Source organism: Mytilus californianus, unplaced genomic scaffold (genome assembly GCF_021869535.1).
Source record: "Mytilus californianus isolate M0D057914Y unplaced genomic scaffold, xbMytCali1.0.p SCAF_3, whole genome shotgun sequence".
Lineage (NCBI taxonomy): Eukaryota > Metazoa > Mollusca > Bivalvia > Mytilida > Mytilidae > Mytilus > Mytilus californianus.
In genome coordinates, this window is record NW_026262679.1 from 93751932 (window position 1) to 93772736 (window position 20805).

General features: G+C 31.6%; 2 protein-coding genes across 2 annotated transcripts in view; one reads left to right on the top strand and one right to left on the bottom strand.

The window, feature by feature from the left end:
* LOC127735469 (armadillo-like helical domain-containing protein 3) overlaps positions 1-20805 on the top strand; it is a 46070-nt gene that overhangs the window by 118 nt on the left and 25147 nt on the right. The window contains exons 2-11 of the mRNA XM_052245632.1: positions 5103-5214; positions 5961-6017; positions 6895-6960; positions 8964-9044; positions 9594-9701; positions 10500-10592; positions 11233-11307; positions 12077-12163; positions 13135-13191; positions 13695-13738. Coding sequence (XP_052101592.1) covers positions 5107-5214; positions 5961-6017; positions 6895-6960; positions 8964-9044; positions 9594-9701; positions 10500-10592; positions 11233-11307; positions 12077-12163; positions 13135-13191; positions 13695-13738 — 776 coding nt within the window. The 5' untranslated portion in view covers positions 5103-5106. The remainder of the gene's footprint in view (positions 1-5102; positions 5215-5960; positions 6018-6894; positions 6961-8963; positions 9045-9593; positions 9702-10499; positions 10593-11232; positions 11308-12076; positions 12164-13134; positions 13192-13694; positions 13739-20805) is intronic.
* On the bottom strand, positions 16698-19964 carry LOC127735470 (uncharacterized). Its single transcript, XM_052245634.1, has 2 exons — positions 19900-19964; positions 16698-18551 (listed from the first exon to the last, which is right to left on the bottom strand). Exons 1-2 carry the CDS (start codon positions 19936-19938, stop codon positions 17025-17027), a joined length of 1566 nt encoding a protein of 521 aa, XP_052101594.1. The 5' UTR covers positions 19939-19964; the 3' UTR covers positions 16698-17024.

The following is a 20805-nucleotide window of genomic DNA, read 5'->3' on the forward strand; positions in this document are numbered from 1 at the left end:
TTCACTTTTTCATTATTCTAGCAATGCATTTTTTAAAAGTAGTAGAGCTAGAGCTCAATGTTTACCACAAACAAGTTTACATTTTCAGTTGATATTTTATTAATAATCAGGAAATGTAAATTATCTTCAAACTATGTAACGAGATCCTGTGATTTTATTGAAATATCGAAAAACCAACAACAAAAAACTGTCGTAAATGAGGCAGGTACCACCTGATGATCTTCCAAACGTTATTGATTTTTATCAAGTGGATTTTCCATGTTTGTTTTTCTTATTATATTTTTAGCAATCAGATACATTTTTACCTTATCATGTGATTCTGTGTCAAAAGCAATTTTCTGATTTAAATCAGAAACCGTTAACAACATGATCAAGCCCTTTTAAAATATATACACGCAAATTTTAAGTTTACAGTTAGTACATGTAGAAAATACAATATACATTCTGACTTAAAAGTACATGTAGAAAATGCAATATACATTCCGACTTACAAACTTATTTACACATACATGTATATGCCACACCATTAATGTTAAATGATAATGACTAGCACATAATACCAGAGCTGTTGATAATCGTCAGATCTGTCTGATCGGACCCAACCAACAAAAATTGACACAGTCTGATTGACATTGTCATGTTTGACCATTTGTCCAGTAAACAATTTCGATCTATTAGGTTTGATAAAAAAATTATATAAATCCTAGTTTTTTTTTAAGTCTGCGTTCAAGATTTCAGTGTTGACAGATAATTTTGACAGGTCCTGCAGTCAATATTGTGCAAACAGATAAGTAGAACATACAGTGCAAAATTTGACATCTGGGATTCAGTGCATTAGGTCAATGTGCACAATCAATCAATATGTACACTCGAGTCATCCTTAATCACAGTTCCTACGTTTGTTCTTGTAAATCTGTCATGATATGTCTCCAATATTGTTCAACACATAACATGCATAATATCACATTAAAATTCTGAGTTTTAAACATGGTAACAATAAAGATATCAAAGTTGAAGCATCATATACGCATTTTGTCGTTTTATTTGTCTTTTCCTTATAACTTGTCCATCAATAGATGCCAGAGATTTACAATGAGGCGAGTGTTACATATTTGAAAATATGTTGTCACCAATTGAAAAATGACTGCCTGTCAGTTTTTGTCGAGCCTGCGACTTTTGGTCGCAGAAAGCTCGATATAGGGATAGTGATCCGGCGGCGGCGGCGGCGGCGGCTACGGCGGCGGCGGCGTTAGCTAACTTCTTAAAAGCTTTATATTTCAGAAGGTGGAAGACCTGGATGCTTCATACTTTGTATATGGATGCCTCATGTTACGAAGTTTCCGTCAGTCACATGTCCAATGTCCTTGACCTCATTTTCATGGTTCAGTGACTACTTGAAAAAAAAGTTAACATTTTTTGTAATGTTAAATTCTCTCTTATTATAAGTAGTAGGATAACTATATTTGGTATGTGCGTACCTTGCAAGGTCCTCATGCCCGTCAGACAGTTTTCACTTGACCTCGACCTCATTTCATGGATCAGTGAACAAGGTTAAGTTTTGGTGGTCAAATCCATATCTCAGATACTATAAGCAATAGGTCTAGTATATTCGGTGTATGGAAGGACTGTAAGGTGTACATGTCCAACTGGCAGGTGTCATCTGACCTTGACCTCATTTTCATGGTTCAGTGGTTATAGTTAAGTTTTTGTGTTTTGGTCTGTTTTTCTTATACTGTGTGCAATAGGTCTACTATATTTGGTGTATGGAATGATTGTAAGGTGTACATGTCTAGCTGGCAGGTGTCATCTGACCTTGACCTCGTTTTCATGGTTCAGTGGTCAAAGTTAAGTTTTTGAGTTTTGGTCTTTTTTTCTAATACTATATGCCATAGGTCAACTATATTTGGTGTATGGAAATATTTTATGATCTATATGTCAGTCACGTAGGTTTTATATGACCTTGACCTCATTTTCACGGTTCATTGATCAGTGTTAAGTTTTTGTGTTTTGGTCTGTTTTTCTTAAACTATAAGCAATAGGTCAACTATATTTGTTATATGGAAGAATTGTTAACTGTACATGTCTGCCTGGCACGGTTCATCTGACCTTGACCTCATTTTCATGGTTCATTGGTCAATGTTTAGTTTTCTTGGTTAATGTTAAGTTTATGTGACAGTTGTAATAAAGCTTTATATTTAGGACTATCAACATAATATCAATGATTAGTAAAGAAGGCGAGACATTTCAGTGTGTGCACTCTTGTTGTTTGTATTTACTAGTTTCACCTTTCTTTAGCAAACTTGACCAGTGTTTTTGTCAATTTCTTGAAAACTAGTACAGTAAATGACAGTGAGTTCCCTAGTAATTTTTATTTATGATTTTTAAAACTTTCTGCAATCTGAATTGGAGCAGAGTGTGATCTATTTTGCATCTGGTAAATCATGTAAATCTTCTGTTTTTAGGCAGTTAAGCTGCCTTATGCTAGCACACTAGATTTGCTTTTCCCCTTGGGAAGTCTGAAATATGTGCCATTGCCCTTATCTAACAGGCTGGTAGGTTATATTACTGTTATTATGTATGACTAATTGGACACTTTTTTCATGCTTTTAGCTCTGGAACACAAAAAATATGTCTAGAATAACCTTATTGATAAATGATTGTCAAAGAACCCAAAATCTTTGACGTTGCACATTGGAAATAGTCCTCAATGGATTGCCTTACTTTATTTTTTTTATCCTATGTGATTTTTAATTTAATAACGATGTTAAAGAACAATTGTATGAAATATTTCATTGCCAAAAATTTCTATATACAAGTCGTTTACATGGCCCTAACTGTTTAAGAACTAGGGGTCAAAAGGGTCGAAAAACAAGCATTTTATAGAACTTTGTTAATATTGCTTATTTCTTGACCTATTTCAATGGGGTTCTTTAATATGCTGGATCTAATCCTGTTTTTAGACTTTTTTTTACTGTATTTTGGTTACCGTTTTCAACTTGGTCTAAATTGGGGTTTAAAATTGAACTTTGTTTTATTTCAACAAAAAATGAAATCTTAGCATGCTTAGTGTTCTTTGATATGATGATTCTAACCATACTTTTAATTTTTCGATTTTGAACCCGGTATTCATATTGGTCCACATTGATATCTAAAGAATCCAAAATTAAAGTTTGTTTTATTTCGACAAAAGTTGAATTCTTAGTGTTTTTTAAATGCTGATTTAAACCGTATAATCAGAATTAAAAATTTTTGGCATCCTTGTCCAAAGGGTTGAAAATAAACTTTGTTTAATTTCAACAAAAATTAAATTCTTGGTGTACTTGAATATGCTGAATCTAACCGTGTATTTAGATTTTGGATATTAGACCATAATAGATAAAAGTCCAATTTCAAATTTTTCTGTTCTTTGACAACATTCATTCTGTGTCAGAAACCTATTCTGTGTCAAATATTAAATCAACAATCCAAATTCAGAGCTGTACCAAGCTTGAATGTAGTGTCCATACTTTCCCCAACTGTTCAGGGTTTAACCTCTGCTGTCGTATCAAGCTGTTTCCTGCGATGTGATGAATAATTAAAGCAACTCTTCCACAATTTTCATCATTTCTTTTGCCTTGGTTTTCTATTAACTGCCTACAGCACTCACAATGCTTTGATTAATTCTTTCAAGTGATTCATTAGTCTATTTTGATTGCATGTTGTTGCAACTACCAATGGTTTATTTTCCGCTATATTATTATCTCTTAACAGGTCTGCTCTACTTGTAATAAATGTCTGCTTACATTGAGCTGAAAACACACGAGAAGAATTCATTCTCTGAAAAATCAACAGCAAATCATAGCTGTCCCATAAATTCTAAATTTTTGAAACTTATAGCATGTATAGTACTTTGAAGTGGCTTTTTGGTTAATTTTTATGATTACATGACTTGATCCATTTCTTATGTTGGTAATGGGGGTGTGTAAGATTCAACATTCAAGATTTATTGACCCATCATGCACTCTTTGTTTTTTCCTTTATCAAGTTTATTGTAATACTTAACTTATTAACTTCAACGATGCATGCAAGTATATGTCTTATTGAAATGCTTCAATTTATATAAAAAACTGTAGGTCTAGCAAATACTCAAAGGGTCTGACAAGGTGGACAAGTCTGTCAGATCCATTGTCTGACAGACCAACAGATTTCAACAGCTCTGTAATACAACATGTATATGTAGGCCTAGGGTATACAACAACTTGTACCTTTGCCAACTCAGCACTCAACCGACCCATACTTTTACCAACTTGTCCTTCTACCAGCTTGTACCTATTTTTATAGCATTGTTATGTATCATTTTTTGAGGTAAATTGTCAACTTAATGGTAATTTTGTATTGAATTATTGATCTTGTCTGAGACATGTATAGTAAACATGTCTAGGGTCCAGTAATAAAAAAAAAAAAGAAAGAATTATTGACAAACATGACTTTGTGGAATGCAGCTTAGATATCTTGTGAAGTAACAAATTCATCAGTTTTCTCCTGCCTTGTTTGTACCTGAGAATATACGGCACTTCATCTTGAAGCTTGAAATATGCAGAGAATTTTAGAAATTAATTTTTTGACCAAATTCTTTGTTTGATGTGTGCTTAAGAAGATTTGTTTAAATGAATTTACAATGACAAACTTTAATACCATACTTTTTCTTTTTCGATGAAAATGATGATTGTAAAAGTCTACTTCAATCAGCAAAGTTTGATATTCAAAGTGCTGCGTTTCCTCTGAAATTTATGTTTTTATTATCCTCTAAGTTTGTTTTTTTAATCAACCCCAATCTAATCATTTTGTTGGTCCACCAGAATGATTCCTTATAAGTTTATCTTATAATTATAATTTCAAATCAACATATATTTTCTATTTTTTTTTTTTTTATTTTATGGGTTAGAAAATAACTTTCATGATACATATGAATAATATCTAATAAAAGTATGAGTTAGTAATAATTCAGTTAAAGTTGGTCCAGTTCTAGTTGACATGAATCCTATTCATGCTATAAGTATATCAACCTTGACAACTCTTTTTGTCCCTAACACACAATGGATGTAGTTTTAATATTTTTGTAGGATAATGGCCACTGAAGCTGCAACAGATAGTAAAAAGTTATTGAGGAGATCGTCATCAAATAAGATGGGACTGAAAGAAAAAGTTGTACAGATTTATGAAATATTCTTTCAGGTGAGAGAATTTATACAGCAATCCGATAACTTAAAGAAGAATTTAATATTCTAGTTTTAAACTCTTTATTTATCTTACTAATTCTAAAGATGTTTTTTTTGCGAAACAAAAAAAAAATCCGAAGATGTAGCATGATTGCTAATGAAACAGCTCTTCACCAGAGAACAAATGATGCAGAAGCCAATAACTGTAGGTCACTTAAGCCTTTAACAATGATCAAAACCCATACCACATAGCAAGCTATAAAAGGCTTTGAAATGACAAATGTAAAACAATTCAAACGAGAAAACTGACGGCCTTATTCAAGTGCAAAACAAACGAAAAACAAATATGATATGATACTAGAATGCAGCAACAAACGACAACCACTGAATTACAGGCTCCTGACTTGGGAAAGGCACATACAGAATGGTGCAGGGTCAAGATAAGTGAACTTAGATGTTTAAAATGAATTCAAGTTATTTCAACTTTCTAAGTAAATGAGGAAAAGTTATAAAAAAATACATGTCAATCTTTGAAGGCACTATCACAGAAATGTATATACTACATTTGTAGTTCCTTTTTTTACCCACTTATGTTTAATGATTGCCCCTTGGTTTCCTTCTTCCCTTTTTTAAATCCTCGGGTTTTGTGTATGGTTAAGAAAATGGCCCAAATGCAATGTTCATCCATATTATATTTTTGCATTGAATTGAACACATTACTAACTTTTTTATCCAAAGTACAACCTAATATATACATTTCAGGGAGATGACCCATCCTGCAACAAACCAAATTTCTGGGATGAATTTTTCCTTCTTAAAGTAAGTACTATATCTATCATATATATGCAAGTCTTTCACTTGAATGGATGCATTCAGTATTACAAGTTCAACTGAAAGGAATTCTGATAGAAGCATCAATGACATAACGAGTGAAAAGTCCCAAGTTGTATGAATTTTTATAATTTTAAAAAGGGGGAATTCAAAATATGTATTCTGACTAGGGTTGACTGAACTTACAACTGATTTAAGCAGACAAGGGGCAGGTAGAAGAGGCTTTAGGAGGTTTGGGAAAATTACAGAATAGTGCAGGAACTGCAGTAAGAAAAAAATGTATGAATCTCTTCTTTATGATGAACATCAAAGTATAAAAAAAATCATTCAATACATGTTCAATGAGTAAAAGTAGTTCAATCATACCTGTCAGCCTTTGGAACTACAAAGTGGGAGATTCACCTCTTTCCAGCTCAACTTAAGGGGAGATTATATGTGTAGACTTTTCTCATTCAAAATTTTGTTCTATGGTATAAAGTATTACAATATTCAAGCACACAAGAATACAATTTAAGCTACGACTATAATGCCAAAAAATATTTTAGTACTTTTAGGAAAATCTCAAGTTTACCAAGTATGACTTCAAGAGATCAACACATTGTCTTGCATGCTGAACAAGTGCTCTTATTATATGCATGCAAGTTTTGAAAGAATGCAGAATTGAAGACCAATGATCTGAAATCAACACCTAATTTCACATTTACTTGTGATGCTGTTTAAAGCTTACAAATATTCCTGTGAAATACTACAATATTTAGTATGTAAAATATCAATCATGTGACTTGTCTTTGAATTTTTGTGTTGTCAAAAGTTTGTTTTCAAATTTTTTCACATATGTTTATTATTATTTTATTATCTTATTTAGGTTAACATTGGTCACATAGAGAGTGAATTTGATAAACTGTCCAATGAAAGCCTGCTTGGTTTAAAGGTAATATGTGAAAATATACTTTCCTATAAAAATTCCTGCATACTAAAAGTTTACTATATAATATTTCTAAAAGGTTTTGGCTTCATGCATTACATGTATCTACAAGCTCATGTTTGTTTTTTTTTTTATGCCCCACCTAGGGGCATTATGTTTTTTGGTCTGTGCATCCGTTCATCCGTCCGTCTGTCCCGCTTCAGGTTAAAGTTTTTGGTCAAGGTAGTTTTTGATGAAATTGAAGTCCAATCAACTTGAAACCTAGTACACATGTTCCTTATGATATAATCTTCCCAATTTTAATACCAAATTAGAGTTTTGACCCGAATTTCACAGTCCACTGAACATAGAAAATGATAGTGCGAGTGGGCCATCCATGTACTATGGACACAATCATGTTTATTAGTCCCCTACCGACGAAGTCGAAGGGGACTTTAGGTTTGCACTCTGTCTGTCTGTCCGTCCATCCATCCGTCTGTCCGTCCGTCCATCCGTCTGTCCATCCGTCAGTCTGGCAACTCAGCTTTCCGCACTTTTTTTCTTCTTTCTTGAAGATATTGATTTGATATTTGGTATATAGTTTTATCATTACAAGTTATAGATCAAGTTCGAATTTTGTTCCGGTCTGATGATTTAGTCCAGAGTTATGGTCCATAAAAAAACTCCATAACTAATGTTAGAGTACTATGTTAAACCATATAATCTATACAAAGGGAGATAACTCATTTTTTAAAAGACATTCTTTGGTAAATTGTTTGAGGAATTTTGTGGCAGGTTTATATGTTATTTTGTATAAACTAATTTTCTGAATGCTACATGTATATATATATATATTTTTTTTTTTTATTAAGTGAAATCCTTTAATTAGATAATAATCTATTTTTATTAAGGTATATATTTCATTACATTACATTGTGTAGATAAAAGTTGTTGACATTTTATAGATAAGTTACAAATCTATATTAGTTTGTGACAAATGAAAGAAAAAATATTTGGAACTATTAATAATATTTGATTGTAATTTGAAAATAGATATACATTGTATTACATCATATCTAATTTTAGAGAACTATTAATCATATCTAATGTTAGAGTGTTATAGGTTTTCCACACTTTTTTTCATCATGCTTGAAGATATTGATTGACAATTGGTTTATAGTTTTATCATGACAAGTTACAAATCAAGTTCAAATTTTTGTTTCGGTCTGATAATTTTGTGCAGAGTTATGGTCCTTAGACTTGAAAAAATTCATTCATCTATTCAGTTTTCCACACTGTTTTTAGTCATGCTTGAATTGACTTGATATTTTCTTTTTGTTTACACCATGACAAGTTATAGAACAAGTTAGCATTTTGTTCCAGTATAATGAATTTTTACCCTGTAGGGGACTATGTATTGCCATGCAATACTCTCAGAATGCTTGTTATTCATCAAATCACTTAAAATTTTTAGGACCACAGTAAAAATATTGTACTTTTCATTATTGAAACTAGAGTAAATGAATATGATAGGAGTGTAGTGGCTGACAGAACCAATTACATTGGTTGATTGATTGATTGTTGTTTGTTTAATATCCAGTGGCAATTATTTCATGCTTATTCAGGACAAGAAACTTTTAACTATTAATATAATACATGTAGGTAGGTTCTTAAAATTGGATCACAGGGATGATTTAGACTACCCTGGAAAACAATGGTATGTTGGATCGGGACAGACATTTTGTCTTTCAACAGGTCACCTACAGACCCATCAAAGTGTGGTTGCAACATTGGTTAACATCTGACTACTAGATGGTTATATCTCTCAGATAAAGGACATTCCATTGATTGCTTGAAAAGAGATTTAATTTACTTGACATGAATTTTCTTTTTTGAATTAGATGTAATTTTAATTAATGCCTTTTAATGCACCATTTAGAAATAAAAAAAGGATGAATTTTGTAAATGTGAATAATATTAATAGATGAAACATGTGCAGAAATACATTTTATTTTCATTTTTCTTTGCAGGAGAATTTAAACTTGCTGTTTTATAAAGCTGTACAGGCACTGAAAGAAGAAAATCCAATTAGAGTTATAAATGCATTACATGTAAGAAAAAAATATATTGATAATCAGTGTAAGCTTAAATATAATGAATATGAATAAAATGAAAATTGATAATTATATCCAATACTAAATTTGTTGTGCAAAACAGAAAGTTTTATAGAAGGTCAAACACAGATAAATCATTGATTGATTGTTTGGTGTTTAAGGCCACTCTCAGCTGCCAGGTTTCATTGGTGGAGGAAGACTGAGTAAATGGAGAGAACCAAAAACTTCAGTAGAAAAACTAACCTAAACTAAACAGCTAAAAGGCAAGAAAAATTCCAATTAGACTGCAACATTGCACAAAATTGTCAAAAAATAGAGTTCTACAGGTCATTTAATTTTTATAACCACAGACAGGAAAATGTCTCGCCTTCAAACACGCCATCATACATTTCCCATGCTTACTATATGGACAGTTGAATTTTAAAAAATGTTCAAACTACTGCTTACCTGAAATTAATTGCACATATTGACCCATATATTAAAAACTTGCTATAGAAATCCAAGTTAAATCTGTATACAAAATACTTGTATTTGTTTGGTTTTCAGACCTTATGTGCCCTGATCAGAGGTGTGTTTAAGAAGAGTGTAGGTGATTTTGGATTTGATGTTATTAATATCCTGATAGGATTTGATTCTGCTGAGACAGTAATGCAGGTAAATATAGTTTTTGTGAGGGGGTATTTTTTCACTTATAGTAATATGCTGTTCAGATTAAAATTTAGAACATATTGTCTTTTGTCTCATAATTGTGTGGTTGTAATTTTCGTGGATTCTTTGGGTATAGGGTAATTTAACCATGAGTTTGAGTGTTAAATACAATACAAATTTACAAATGATTTGTCTGCAGTATTTGTTAAACCATAAAATTTAAGTATGCATGAACACAATTATCATTGTATATTCATCAGTCCACACTTATTTTTAAATGAATTTATCAAGTATGGTATTTAAAAAAATTGTTATGAAACATAATTTAAATAACATATACTAAAAATGACCTTGTGACAGTTTAAAAGATCAGAATGTACACGCAAGACATACAATTATTATTCAGACTGTTAAATAATGGACAAAAATGCAAGATAAATTATTGCAATTTTAAGAAAAATGCACATATAAATAATGCCTTCAAAATATAAAATGTGAGGTTTTATATTTGCTTAACCTATCCTGCTGCAATTTCTGCAATACAAACATCACTAAGATTACTGAATTAACAGTAACAAATTCTGTAAACTTTGGTATTTTTGGCAAGCATGAAAACCTGTACATGTCTTGTTTATTTATATAGAAACTCGAGGAGAAAGTCTAGTACTAAAAGGCTTAATTAAGTTTTAAATTATAACAAAATGTTATTGGAAATGTAAAATTAGATTGATACAAACCAAACAGTATGTAATGCCTAATTAATACTGGTTTTTATGACATTGTACATTTGTATTTTTATTACAGCTAATGGTGGAGAATTTAAACAGAATTTTAACAGAAGAATATCCAGTCATCTTAAAGCTCCAAGTTTTGAAGTTTTTACAAGTTTTAGCCACAGTAAGTTGATGTCTTCCCAAGAACCTCACCAGTGTCACATGCTATAAGATTTAATTGTAGAAATAAAGTAGTTCATGTAAATCTTAATGTATCTACATGAGCCATCTTGATTGACATATTATTCTTAAACTCCTTGAACTTTCCAATAGTTACTGTTTTTTTTTTCTGATTCTGTTGTTTTGGAATTGGAGCTAAAGAAACCAGTAAAAAAAGTTGGTTAAATAAAGCTTTAGGGTTTAATAGTAACCAACAAAAACTTATTTTTTTAATTCTTTGTTTTATCACTGGAACTATAAGTTGTATAAATCATACATAAGGGGAAATAACTCTAGAAATAAATAATTTATTCTACTAAAAAAATGTTTTTAGCTACTAGGTCAGCAGAAGCAAAATACTTGACATTATAAAGAAACCTTGGCAAGATCAAAATTATATTGGTTTTTAAAGATTTTTGATTTAAAAATTTCATTTATTACTTGATAAGAACAAATCCTGAATATGTATAGATCTTTTAATTAATAGTCTCATCCTTAATATGCATGAAATATTTGCCCCTTGACATTAAGCAAACATTATCTAGGAACAGAATTTGTTTCACAAAAAAGAATGCTACTCTAAAATAATGATTTTTCTTTTGTAGGCAACAGATAACATTAGCCAGAATACTCTTTTAGAATATATTTTAATCAACAGTGTATTTGAATCTTTGATCCAGGTAAATATTTGTTAAGTAATATTGTATTACCTGATTGTAAAATGAAACTATTTCCCGATACAAGGGTTAAGAAATATATACTGAGTGCCTTTAGAAACACAAGCAAATTATATTCTTAGCTGCTATTGGTCCTTTTTTGTATAGCTTGCGAAGAAAGTCACAGAAACTAGACATAGAGATCCTACACTCTGTCATCAGTGTCGTCAATATTTAGGTTTAGTTTGTGGTTAAAATCTTTGAAAACGTCAATAAATTTGTTCAAAATCTTAGTAGAATTTTATGAAACATGGGCAGAAGCTTTTTCGTAATCCAAAAATAGTATAAAAAATAAAATTTTCGAATTTATTTTTTCATTTTCCCATATTTTACTGGTAAATGAACTGACTGTTTTTGCTGTTAATATTTAGACAGAGTCTATCATTAAAGTATTTGAGACATTTATAACTTTTCAATTTTCATGGAATTTTATGAAGCTTGGACATCTGGTTCTTCATGATGAAAAGACAGCATCAATGAAAAATTTTGAACAGTGCAAATATACTCAATAACTTTATTTCAAGTAAAAGATAACATCCTTCAGTTATAATCTACATTGAAATTTCATTCCATATTATGTTGTTATTTACATGTATATTATTCTAAATACTGCATAAAGATTCCATAACCTATTCTATTATATTGTATTGTATATATTCCATGCAAACAATCTATAACACCAAAACAATGGTAAGAGATAAATTCATAATTATATTGAATGATATTTTTGTAGATTTTAGGGAATGCTGCATTAAGACAGATTTTGGGTCATGACACTGTGTTGGTTCTAACACTTTTCATACAGTACAGAAAGTATGAGGTATACCAATTTATATAGAGTAAAAAGATTTTTTCAAGAGAATTATTTTATTTTATTTCATTTCTGAGATGTTTTTTTTTTTTATTTGTAAGTTGATGTAAAAGGTCACCTTTCTTTTATCACTTCATCATTATATTCATAAATGTATACTTAATATTGAGTGGCAAATATTTAATGTGTATTCAGGAAGATCAGATGTCAATGAAAAAGGAATATATCCTTTTGTATACAAGACAGATATGTTGAGTCAGCTTTTAACATGCTAGCACATTAGGTTACAGTCAGCATTTAACATGACATCATATCTTGACACTTTGATTAAACCCGTAGATATAACTCACTGTAACAAAAACGATTTTCAAAACAATTTTTATGCCCCTGCCGTAGCGGAGGGGGCATTAAGTTTTACCCTTGTCTGTCCGTACGTCCCCAAGTTGGTTTCCATTCTCTCAACCAAATGTTATGAAACTTATACACAATGCTTATTACCACAAAATACAGATCATGTATGAATTTTGGTGGTGTCACTTTTACTATTATAGAGTTATGCCCCTTTATAAATGGAAAAATTGCTGAATTTTTTCTTTCTGTACTCTAACTTAAGTTTGCCTCAACCAAATATTATGAAACTTATACACAATACTTATTACCACAAAACTCAGATCAAGTACAAATTTGGGTAGCGTCACTTTTACTGTTATTCAGATATGTCCCTTTATAACTTTATATGATATGCAAGCGGGGGCATCATCTGTGTCCCATGGACACATTTCCCATTTTTCTTTTTAAGTCATACCTTCTAGCAGGCCAATTACTTCATGATACATTTTATAAAGCAACATGATGAACAGTTTTTTGTACATTGCCCAGAGTATTAAGTGCAAATATTGGAATAAAAAAGAATGATAGACCTGATTAGTTGCTTTTCAGTATTAAGTAAACATTTGATATTATTAAATTTTTTGTTTCAGTCTGCAAATCAGTATATTGTAAAGTTGTCAATTTTGGATGATGAACTAGCTCTTACGGTAAGTTGAAGTTAGTTGTAACAAATTAGTTCTGCATGCTTATTTTTGAGGAATCCAGCTTGTTGCCCATCTTAAATACAATTTTCACATAAAAATCATGTCTAAACTTTTCTTGAAAAAGTATTGAAAGAACTTAATGTAAAAAATGTAAGAAATATAAAATTAATTTCAAAAATTGCAAACCAATTTTGTCCATTGTGTTTTAAAAAATGAAACCTAGGAAGTATGCATTTTTTAGGAAGGTTTACCGTAGTAACAATGTATGTTGATTGCTTGATTTATTGTAGGCTTTAAATCTAAAGACCACTTAAAGACATAAGAGATATATCCTTGTGAGAAATTTTGGAGAGATGAAAATATTTATTGTAAATATCCTTAATGTCATGGAGGTTGATTCCACAAGTTTTATATTTTAGTTAATTACCATTGAAATACTGCAAAAGAAGTGGAAAGAAAAGAAAATTTCATGTACATAATTATATAAGTTATTTGTTTTCTTTCAGGGTTATGCACAAGTGGTCCATAATGCATTGTTTGATTTCAATAGGTATGTAAATTATTAGGTAGTTTTAGCTAATCTTTTTAGGTCCCTCTTGTTCATATAATTCCTCTAGTATTTATACATCCATAGTTTCTGGTTTTAATACTTCCTGATGATGAAGGTAAATACAGAAAAGTGCATTGGACACACTAAATTTATAAAGTGTTAATATACACTTGGTATATAAATTCATTGACTTTGCCATTGGTTAATGTAGGGGTGGGGATATAAATTTATGAGCTACTGGTGGACTGTTAATCCCCAAAGGTATCATGAGCCCAGTTGTCAGTGCTTTGCCGCTGACATGATTTTCATAGACATTTCTTAAAGGTTGAATTTCTCATTTATAATTACATTTGTATAAAGAAACTAAGCTTCCAACTCCCTCAGGCAAAGTTGACCTTCGACTTTTTGGCTCCTTTTTGTCATATTATTTCCTCAAATATTTACATCTAAGGCTTTTGAATATTATATGGATTTAAACTTTCCTGATGAAGATAAATCCAGAAAAGTACATGTGACGCACCAAATTGATAGGGCCACCCTTCAAAATTCTTTGTTTGATGTTGCCTACCCATGCCTTGTAGAGTCGGGTAGGTAGGTAGGGATTTTTTTTTTACCAACAACATAAGTTACATGTTTTAGACAAAACAAACAACGTCAGAGCAGATACAAATCTTTAAAAAAAAATTGAAACGATTTGTGTAATGAATTTTTTTGGGGTAGGCTGCTTTTTAGGTGGGTAGATGGCCAACTTCAAACAATTTAAATTTTATTTTTTGGCCTAGTTATATTCTCTTTATGTAATTCATAGCATTCCTTATTTCCAGTTTCTGTTTCTGTTTCTGTCGCAATTCAATATTTCAAAAGATTTAGAGTTTGGAATGAAAATCAATATTCAAGTTTATGCAAAAAATCCTAACAATTATGTTATAATGTTAATGTAATTATACATTACACGCACTACTTCATATACTAAGAGTTTGGCTTTATTGCAATCACATTTTGTTCAACAAATATGTAAGTAATGATTGTCTCAGATAGTAATGATTATAGTGATTTCATATTTGGTCAGCAGCTTTACAGTGTGGAGTTGTAATGTAGGAGCACTTTTTTTGATCTGTCAGACACCTATCGTTTGCTAATTCGATTGTTTCAATATGTTGAATGAACTAAATAATTTCATCACACATTTCTAGTTCTACTGAGCAGAATGACTTCATATCTGGTCAGCAGCTTGACCATTATCATGAAAACTATTATGAATACACACAGATATACCAAGGTGACTAATTTGTTAGTTGTTACACATCTAATAAGGCTATGTTTGTTTCTCAGATACTGTAAGCAATAGGTCAACTTCATTTTGTGTATTGAATGATTGCATCTTGTATATGTTGTCTGTCATGGTTTGACCTTCACCTGATTTTCATGGTTTTTTGGTCAATGTTTAATCATGATAAGCAAAGCAGGCAAGACTTTTCAGTGTGTGCACTCTTGTGTTATATACAAGTATATAGTGTTGTGGAAAGGGCTTACATAGGCTTGGCCTGTTGCCCAATCCAATTCAATTTATTTTAATATTTAGGCTTTACTATGTGATTATAACAAAATTTTACATATATGATGGAAAGACTGACAGAACAAATAACTTTTTTATATACAGTCAAACCTGCCTTAACGGTCACCTTGTTTCAGCAGTCACCTACCTCTAACGGTCACTTTCAGACCCTCCTAAACGTTTTCTATATATAATTTAACTCTTTTAAGCAGTCACCTAATTTTCACATGAAATCGTCATTTTCATGTTATATACAACCAAAATATAATCATGACGAAAATATATGTGTTCAGTATTGAGGTCAAAATGAGAATTGGAACCCGTTTGAAACCAAGATCAAACAAAAGGAGGTGATTTTTTTTGGAAACCTCATTTAAAAGGTCACCTCTCTTGAGCGGTCACTTCTATACTTCCCATGAGTGACTACTTAATACAGGTTTGACTGTATATATATGGTATATACATAAAAATATACTTTACCTACAACTTCTTATCCACAGCCTTAAAAGTTCAAATGACCTGTCCCTTCTTATTGTCTCACATCGACAAGGTAAAAAAAGTGAGGCTTAAGCATGCTGTTTCCGACAGCAGTGTTGGCGGCTGCAGCAGCATCAACAATGTATTAGTTTTTGATTAGGTCACATTTATGGTGAACCACTAGTGGTAGATCAAGATATTTGGTATGCAGTTGAATTAACATTGGCACATCTCATTTCTTTTTGGCCCCACTCCCTCAGTCATGGCCAATTGACTTTAAAACTTTTTCTTGTATACAACTGCAAAAATTTGAAGCCTTATAATTGTATGGCTATATCGTCATCAATGCTGAAGACATGGTTTCCAGACAATAACTTGAGTATTAGTGTATGGATAATAAGGAAATTGTACTGCAAGGTTTCATACCACAAAAGAAATGGCATTTGGTGTGCAGTTTTATAAGCATTGGCATTTCACATTTCCATGGAGGTTATTTGGACCTGCACCTTTAATCATGATTCATTGACTGCATGATTTGCATAGTTTACATGTTTAAACTATGCCATTTTAATTTCAACATTTGCATTATACCATCAAAATTACAAAATGTGAGACATATCTCTGTGTCAACAGTTAATTTTATTTACTGTAATCAAGATGTTTTATATTTGATGAAATTCTATTCCAAAAGAAAGTTCATTTACATAGTTGGAAGTTATGCGAGGAAAAACTGTGTATGAAACACATATGAAAATAGTCAACAGACCATTACCATGAATGTTTTTATTGGATGATTGAATGGTAATTATGATTTTACAGTTGAGATAGCAAGCAAGGTAACCAAAGATACTACTTTTACCTACACACTCAAGTAATATAATTTTTCATAAAATAAAATCATAAACATACTCATGACTAAGCACACAATGACAAGTAAATGATTTTCTTTACTTCTAAAAACTATGATACAATGTTGATTAGCTAGTATGGTGCACTGGGCATCAAGCTGAATCAGAATGGAACAGTCTTGTTTACAATATATGCTAACAGCATAATGTTCTGGTGTTGATTTTGTTGTCCCAGTTTCTTGTTCTTTTTGTTCCTTCAGGAAATTGATAGAAAGGGAATAATTTATAATTTCTTTTGCTATTTACTAGTTGTTTGACAAGTACTTGGATCCTTTATTTGTTGTTAGTTCACTCTCATTCCAGTTTTCCATTAAATATATATGTATGAATATTATCAGGACCTATTTTATTCATAAGATAAACTGAATTTTGCCAAGTTTGTGGCACTGTTATTACAGATATAACCTTTAGACTCATTTTTTTTTAAACAAACACACCTGAGTTCTTTTAGTCCATCCTCCTCTTCGCTAACAAGTACTTTACTATCCTGTCCATCTTTTGATATTACTATTATTCTGCGAGCGTAATAGTCTACTACAATGACATTACCAAAGGTATCTATGCAAAGTCCTGCTGGTCCTAATAAATCCTCTTCATATTTCCAGATCTGTTGACCTGATTCATCAAAACAGGATACTGCTTGGCCTTCAAAATCACTATAAATTACTCTGTTATTACGGTAAACAAGGTATTCTGGTCCTGAATTACTCTCAATTTCTATTGACTTAAGTGTATTTCCTTCCAAGTCTATGATACGGATTTCATCTTTACCCAAACCTACAGCCAAAGAATTATTTGAGAAGGATAGACCACTGCATAATTTGTCAAATGGGATAACTGTGGTAACTTTTTCATTCTCCATATTGAAGAACCTAATGGCTTTCTTCTGAGGAAAAGTTAAGGCAATAGTGTCGTGATTGATCTGTGTTGCACTCCAGGATTCATCAGGTATTGGTAACTTTTTAATAAATTTGCCATCGGCAGTAAGTAAGTCAACATTACCTATTCCTTCACCTAGAATAACTCTTCCGTCTATCAGACAAATGGTCTCACATATACCAGCAATTATGTTCAGCTTTATCTGTTCCTCGATATTCATTTTCATCTTGTTTATGTTAGATTGTTTTTGTACTTGTACTTGTGCTTCTTTACTCAAATTTTCTTCTGTGTTCAAGTTGTTTTCTTTTTTAACAACGATTACTTCTCCTAAGGATTCTAATGGTCCTAGTTCGCTTACTATCATTTCTATCTCATCATTTTGCTTCAATTTGATGTCAACTTCTTTGGCTCTCTCATCGTTTTCGAGACCTTCAGCATATTGCTGACATTGATGCACTTCTTGTTCAATCTGATGGACACCTAGAAAAGATTGGAGTTTTGATTTATGTGTTATGACTGTATGTAAATGGTCTTTCATTTCCTCTAAGTTTTTCTTTTTTCCTTCAATTTCAGTAATGAAATCTGTTGCTTTTGACTTTTCCTTGTCCCAGATGGTATCTGTCTCTTGACAGAACTTCTTCTCTAGGTTGTCTAAATGTTGATCCATTTCATTCCTGGGTTCAACTACTGATTTCTTTATGTCTTCACATTGCTGTTCTATTGTTTTGATGTTTCTTGATTTGTTATTTACCATTTCAGCCAAGAGATGTATTAGGGAGTTGATATCTTTCTCTAAAGATTCTTTTGATTTTTGAATCGTTGTTTCCTCCACTACCCTAGCTAAACTTTTTATTCCAGTACACTTTGAATGACTGGTGGAAATACATTCATCACAGCAAGGCTTTAAATGACAGGGGCAGTACCAGTTGAACTGTTGACTATGTTTGTCACACTCTGTGTTCAAACAAGGTGTAGGTTTACTGGATGCCATGACCTAAACATATGCAAAATAAGTTATTTAACTATTGTAACTAGGTCTACATGGTTCAGATTTAATTAATGCTATGAAATATAAATAAAAGATACCAAAATAAAATATTTATAAGAGACAGTTACTTCCATCCTTTCTTTGAATCCTGGATCCACAACCCCTGTGAATGTAGCCTGAGAGACAAGCTTTTACCTCAGGAATAGATCACCTTAGCTGTATTTGACAAAACTTTTAGGAATTTTTGGTCCTCAATGCTCTTCAACTTTGTACTTTATTTTGCCTTTTTAAATTTGTTTGATTCGAGCGTCACTGATGAGTCTTTAGTAGACGAAACGCCCGTCTGGCGCAAATACAAAATTTCAATCCTGGTATCTATGGAGTTTAGTATGGCGTTCATTATCACTGAACTAGTATATATATTTGTTTATGGGCCAGCTGAAGGACGCCTTTCCGGGTGCGGGAATTTCTCGCTGCATTGAAGACCTGTTGGTGACCTTCTGCTGTTGTCTGTTCTATGGTCGGGTTGTTGTCTCTTTGACACATTCCCCATTTCCATTCTCAATTTTATCTATGATGAGTTTATTTATATGCTACAACATTTTTTAAGCCATGGTAGAAAAACATGTAATTTCCTATCCAGCTGCATCATATTGTATCTGCTTCTTAGACTATCCAAGGTCGAATTTTAAAAAGGAATTGTCTTAAAAGTATGTTTTGCCTGGATTTTTTTTAATGCCCACCTGGCCAAAAACAGCCAGTGTATACATGAACTTGATTTATCACTTGGCATCTTTCATCCCTTTTTCAGTGTGAATTTGTTAAAGTCATATACTCAAAGTGTCTAGTTTGAAAATTTTCTCTGATATTTCTGCCAATTTAACAACAGCAGCTGTGACAAAAATAGAACATTGGAGTTACATTATTGAAAAATTTGATTTAAAATTTGTCAAAGGTTATATAGCTACTTAACTTCAGGAAAATACTTTTTGCATTGTAATCCCTTGAAAGGACCATGATTGATGACCCCAAATTGCTTTCAAACATGATAAATCTTTTAAAGGTTGTATATTGCTGCTTAACTGTGGAAAATGATACAGTGATGATATCTTTACAGAATAATAGTTGATGGCCAAAAAACGATGACATAATCATTGTCGGAGGATGTACCGTGACCTAAAGTTGCTTAAATCCATGTCATTTGGACTTCAGTGGATAGTTGTCTCATTGGCAATCATACCACATTGATTTCCTTATTTATAATTACTGCCATCATATATATACAGCTGACACAGTTACAAAATTTTGGAAAACTGGCACAAAAGTTCGTTAAAAAGATTCTGTTAAGTGATACCTCTATGATGCTTTTTGAGTATTTTGGTTGATTACCCATCCACCAAACCACTTAAAACAGGATTGGCCTCTTACTATTTATAGAAAATTGAACAAAAAAATTATCATTTAATAGTACTATTGATGACAATTCAATGGCTGCTGTAATCGTAAAATATCCATCAATTTCATTGAATTGATGGCGAAGTACAATGATTTATTAAATGACGAAACATTCTTGTTATCAGTCATCAAGAATCATATGAGTTGTGTCCCTAAGGAAGTACATAAATTTTCATTAAAAATTAAGAGCTAGGGAAAATAGCATACTGATTGGAGTTTAATCTTTATGTTTTTTCAAAACATTTAATCACACTTGTGAAGCTAAAAACTATTGAAGTCAATAGTTATATTTCATTTAAAATTGGTTAAAAACATTATATTACTTTAAACTTATCATGCTTTGCATGGAAAGCAGCCCATATTGTCCAGTTTAGAACTATTTTACTATTGGCAAAGGGAAACAAGTTGTGTTAAAAGTGTGTAAAAATTGAATCAACTCTTTAATTGACAAAAAGGCTATTTTCATACAAATTATCTGTATGTACAGCTACTTATATATGACAAACAAAGATCTGTCATCAGTGTCATGTTTAGGGTCAGGCTATCCATAGGGGGTGGGTAGAATGGGATCACATTCCCAATTCCTGTGAAAATAAATACCAAATCCTTAATTCCCATGAAAAAATGTGTCCGTTCCTGAAACAGGATATAATATTAAATCATGAATTCCTGAATTCCTGCGAAATAAACGGCTCAATCGAGAATTCCTGAAAAATGTCCGTCAGCCCCTCTTTTCTATTTTTGATTTATTAAAATATTCTACTTAGGTTCTTTACACAGAGTAGATTTTTTCTTCGTAGAAAAT